Source organism: Colobus angolensis, unplaced genomic scaffold (assembly GCF_000951035.1).
Source record: "Colobus angolensis palliatus isolate OR3802 unplaced genomic scaffold, Cang.pa_1.0 Scaffold32, whole genome shotgun sequence".
Classification (NCBI taxonomy): Eukaryota; Metazoa; Chordata; class Mammalia; order Primates; family Cercopithecidae; genus Colobus; species Colobus angolensis.
In genome coordinates this window covers 5030906-5035710 of record NW_012116488.1, presented here as the reverse complement: position 1 = coordinate 5035710, position 4805 = coordinate 5030906, and the positions used below count along the sequence as shown (strand labels likewise).

At 58.1% G+C, this 4805-nt stretch overlaps 1 protein-coding gene across 1 annotated transcript; it reads right to left on the bottom strand.

The window, feature by feature from the left end:
• Positions 1-405: 405 nt before the first annotated feature.
• On the bottom strand, positions 406-4583 carry RTL1 (retrotransposon-like 1). Its single transcript, XM_011951457.1, has one exon. It carries the CDS (start codon positions 4528-4530, stop codon positions 454-456), a length of 4077 nt encoding a protein of 1358 aa, XP_011806847.1. The 5' UTR covers positions 4531-4583; the 3' UTR covers positions 406-453.
• Between the last annotated feature and the right edge of the window lie 222 nt (positions 4584-4805).

Sequence of the window (4805 nt, the reverse complement as noted above, 5' to 3'; positions counted from 1 at the left end):
AAGAAGTCAGTGGAGCACCCGAGGTCAGTGTCCCAGGACGGCACAGGGTGGCCGTCGCCAGGCCGGGTGGGGGGCCCCGGCACCCGCTTGCTTGGCTGTGCCTGCTGTGCCTGCTTCTTCATCTGGCCGTGCGTCATGGGGTCACTTCCTGTTCGCCACTGCTTTCTCCCTCATGGATGTCACTCCTGGGCACGGGCTTGGGACCTGGAGAACTGAGAACTCCCAGCCCAGGGCTGGTGCTGGGTCTCTGAGGACTGGATAGTCCATTAGCACAGGTGGCATTGCTGGTTGATGAGTTGAAGAAGCTGTTGTCCTTCACAAGTGGGTTCCTCTTGGGTCAGGAGTGGCAGGAAGGGAAGCGAAGCAGGCTGAGGCACAGGGAGGCCAGGGGACATCAGAAGGCATTGGGGCGAGAAATAGAGGGGACTCTTTGCTAGAGACGGGGAGGCGTCTTCAGTCGAGGTCAGCATCTTCGTCCTCGTCAGGCAGCTCTTCCAGCCTTGCCTCCTCCCTGGGTTGGCTCCCCAAGGCGGGGACGGGCAGGGCCTGCCTGTAGATCAGGGTCAGGAACTGGCTCAGGGCCCTGACTGCCTGCTCCCGGCTGAGCAGGTGCAGCTGGCCGTCCGCACTGCGGATGTGGAGCAGGCGGCTACTGAGGAATTCCAGGACCTGGGGATCCATGAGGTGGCGTGGGCGGGGTGGGTGGGAGGCTCCTGTGTGGCTGGGCGAGGCCTCCTGCACGTCGTTGTCCTGCTTGTCCTGCGAGGTGTCTTGCAGGCCGTCATGCAGGCCACACTGACGGTAACGTTGCAGGTCGTCTTGCAGGGCTTCTCGCAAGACGACATCCTCATCACCAACGACGTGCAGCTCCAGGTAGCGGTTCTCACGCAGGGCAGGGAGGCGGCCCTCCGAGGGGGTGACTCTGACACCGAAGAACTCACACAGCGTCATCCAGAACCCAGGGGTGAACTGCAGGCCTCGGTGGGTCTGGGAGTGCAGAGCGTTTCGCTGCCAGCGGCCAGGACCCAGGAATAACTCGGCCAGCTCCCGGGCTGGGATGGTGTTTGCGCCCGCGAGAGCGGGCATCTGGGTGAGCAGCTGGGTGATGGCTGTCGTGATGCTACTGCCTGCGATGAGGGACGAATCCAGGATGAGTCGTAGGGAGCGCTGGGGCTGGGGCCGAGCTACCTGCATGGCGGGTGCCGGCAGCACCGAGAGGCACTGCCTCACCCGCAGTAGCACGAGGATGGCTGCCAGGGCTAGGGTGTTCTTCCAGTACAGGAGGCCTCGGAAGAAGTGCAGAATGACGGCCCTGATCTGGGCCATGCTGAAGTGGGCGAGGAAGCTGTTGAGGATTTGGTCGATGGGTATTGTGGCCAGCAACTCTTGCTGTAGGGTCTGTTCATTGGACTCATCCTGATCTTCATTCTCTTCTTCCCCGGATTCTGTGGCTGGATCCCTGGGGAATCCCCTTGAGGCAAGCAGCAGGGTTTGCCTGGCAGCGGTGTTCCTCTGGAAGGCTCTCCACCGGAGGTTTCTCACAGGTGGCAGCGCTCGGCCACCATCTTGTTCTGGCAGCTCCATGACGTCAAAGTTGAAATGGGAGAAGAAGAAGACCCAGTGGCCGGGGAGAAGTACGGTGAGCCTGTCATTATTCAGAGAGGCGAGATCCTCTGTGTTGAGAAGGATCATGATGGGCTCCTCGGTGTTCTCCAGGTAGCGGCACCACACCATGAAGGCAGCCCGTATTGGAAGAATCTTCATCTCCACTTGGGAGTACTCAACCTCGATAGGGGAGATGTTGCGGGAGTAGAAAGCACAGCAGGCTCTCTTGCCGGTTTGGTCGTCAATTTGGATCAGGGAGGCGTGCAGGGCCGTGCTGGTGACCCCGGTTTCCAAGTAGAATGGGTTCTGGGGCTTGGGGTGGTGGAGGAGGGGCGCCTTGCGGAAAGCCCTCTTGAGGCACTCGAAGGCCTCCTGCTCCTCGACTCCCCAGTAGAACTGGTCGGAGCTCAGCAGCTGCCGCACCAGGGGCTCTGCGATGATGCTGAAGCGCTCCACGAAGTGGCGGTAGGGGAAGACGAATTCGATGAAGTTTCTCAGAGATAGCCTGGAGCCAGGGGTAGGGTACCCTGTTATGATGGTCATGACGTTCTTGTTCAGTTTCACCCCTTTGGGGGTGACGACGAAGCCCAGGAATTCCACGGTTTGGCGGTGGAACTGGCTCTTGTCCAGGGAGCAGTAGACGTTGTGATGGCGGAAGCGGACCAGGACTTGGCGGACATGGTGGAGGTGCTCCTCCTGACTCATTGAGTAGATCAGGACTTCCTGGCCGTAAGAAAGCACAAGGAACCCTAGCATGTCCTTTAGGATGAAGTGAATCACGTTCTGAGGTATGATAGGGTCTGGGGAGAGCGCGAACGGCTGGTAGCTCTTCATCTCTTGAAGCTCCAAACCAAACGCTGCTTTCCACACATCTTCGGTGCGGTGCACGTTCACGCTTTCCTCTACAATGGTCCCACGCAGCTCCAGTTTTGTGAACCACGCGGCTCCGTGTAACTGGTCAAACAGTTCCGGAATCATCTGTATGTAGTCCTGTCTGTCGGTCAGCATGTCCTGCAGGTCCCAGTATTCCTCCTGTAGCCTGGCTCTTTCTTGCATCCTGGCACCCACAGGTTCCCAAGGCGCGGTGGAGGGACACTCGTAAAAGGTCTCGCTGTGATCACTGTCTCCAGCCTGCTGAAGCTCAGAGGGCTCTGATTCAGAAAGATCATCGGATCCGTCTGAGCTTGGCTGGTCGGAAGTCTCATCATCTGCTTCCTTCGGGTTAAACACGTCGGCCAGGTCTGAGTATGGGTGCGGCAGTCCGGGTAGCAGGCTCATGCTGTGCCTCTCCAGGGCAATGCATGGTGGGGGCGGGCGAAAGCAGTTCTTCAGGCAGTAGGGAGAGTGGAAGGTGCAGCGGCCTTTGATCCAGTCGACTTCAGGGGCATGGACTCGGAGCCAGCGGATGCCTAGGACCACGGAGAAGTTTGGTGAAGGTACGATGTCAAATTCGATGGACTCCTGGTGGTTCTGGTGGATGCACACCAGGGGCTCCGTGTAGAGCCAGACAGGCTCGTTGCCAATCAGTGAGCCGTCCACGGATTGGACTGGCTGTGGGTAAGGCTTCTCGTAAAGCTCCACGTAGTGCTCCTGGGCGAACTTCTCATCCATGAAGTTGCCGTCAGCTCCTGAATCCACCAGGGCCTGAACCGCGACGCTGTGGTAGGGGTTTACTCTCACCATGAGCAGCAGGAAGAGGTGGGCGCGGTTGATGCCCGGATGGACTTCGCTGGGCAGCCAGCTGCTGACCATCCACCTCTCTGGAGCAGGTGAGTCGATCCAGGTCAGGTTCCGGGGGCGGGCCTCGGGGGGCAGCCTGAGCATGGCTCTTCTCTCTGCCAGCTTCTCTTCTATTTGCAGGATGAGCACAATCAGACTGTCTAGGGAATCCGGCTGAGGGACCCGGAATAGATAGTGCCTGATCTCCTCGTTGAGCCCCTGGCACAGGTGGGCCTGCAGGACTTCATCTGGCCAGCCCAAGATGGGTACCAGGCTCTGGAACTCATCGATGTACTCGGTGGCAGAGCGGCTGCCCTGCCTGATCGTGAACATGGCCTCTTCTGCCACACGCAGTGTCTGGCGGTACTCAAACACTTCTGACATGGCCTCCAGGAAGGCTGGGAAGTCTCCCATCAGAGGGCTGTTTTCCTGCAGTAGAGCTTTGGCCCATTCTAATGCCAAGCCGGAGAGGTGGTTGATGACATAGCCAACTCGCAGACGGTCGTTACAGAACATTCTTGGGTAGCTCTGTAAGGTCAGTTGGCAGAGTACGATAAACTCGTGAAATTCTCTGCGATCGCCAGAGAAGTGCTTTGGGGCGGGCAGTTGGCCTGCATTGATCCCTTTGATCAAGATCTCTTCTGCTACTCTCTGTTGCTCTTTGAGGTCTTGCATTCGGAAGTACAGCGAGATGATGGACCTCACCATGGCCATAAGTTCTGCGGTTGAGTGCTCGGTCTGGTTTTGCTCTTCTTGAGGAGTCTCCTCCCTTCCCGATTCCTTCAGGTCAGTGTGAGCCTCTTGCTCTTCTCGGGCTCCCGATGGGTTGACTGACGCTTCTTTCATCCTATCAGATGCTCCACTGAGTGGATCCCCCCTTGCCTGGTGTGAACCGTTGCATGACTCCTCCATGTCTTGGAGTAGGTCATTGGGTGGATCCTCTATTTCCTTACGTGGGCCACTGGATGGCTCCTCCATGTCTTGGAGTAGATCAGTGGGCAGCTCTTCCATTTCCTCGAGTGGGCCACTGGGTGGCTCCTTCTTTTCCTGGGCTGGGCTGCTGGCTGGCCCTGCCTCTCCCCGCACTCCACTGCCCGATGTCGCCTCGGTGGTGTTGGATGAGCCCTCGGAGGACTCCATTTGTTTTGATGATGGATTCTTATGCTCCATCATCGTCTCAAATGAGTCTTCAGAGGGTTCTATCATTTCGTCGGATGGAAAGGAGTGTATTCTGAAGATTGGTAAGGTTGTGATGGCGTCCAGTCAGTAGCTGGGACCGTGGAGATCAGAACCTGGTGGTGGAGGGGAAGTGGGGGATAAAGGCAGTAGTTTAGGATCCCATGAGGTGGCAGTGTCAGCGTCTCAAGGACAAATCAGATGCCCAACTAATCAGAGCAGAGAGAAATGGGGGAAAGCCTTCTATCCAAGCCAGCCTCCTTGGCTGGTCACTTGCGGCGCCCCGAGGGAGGGAAGATCTGTCA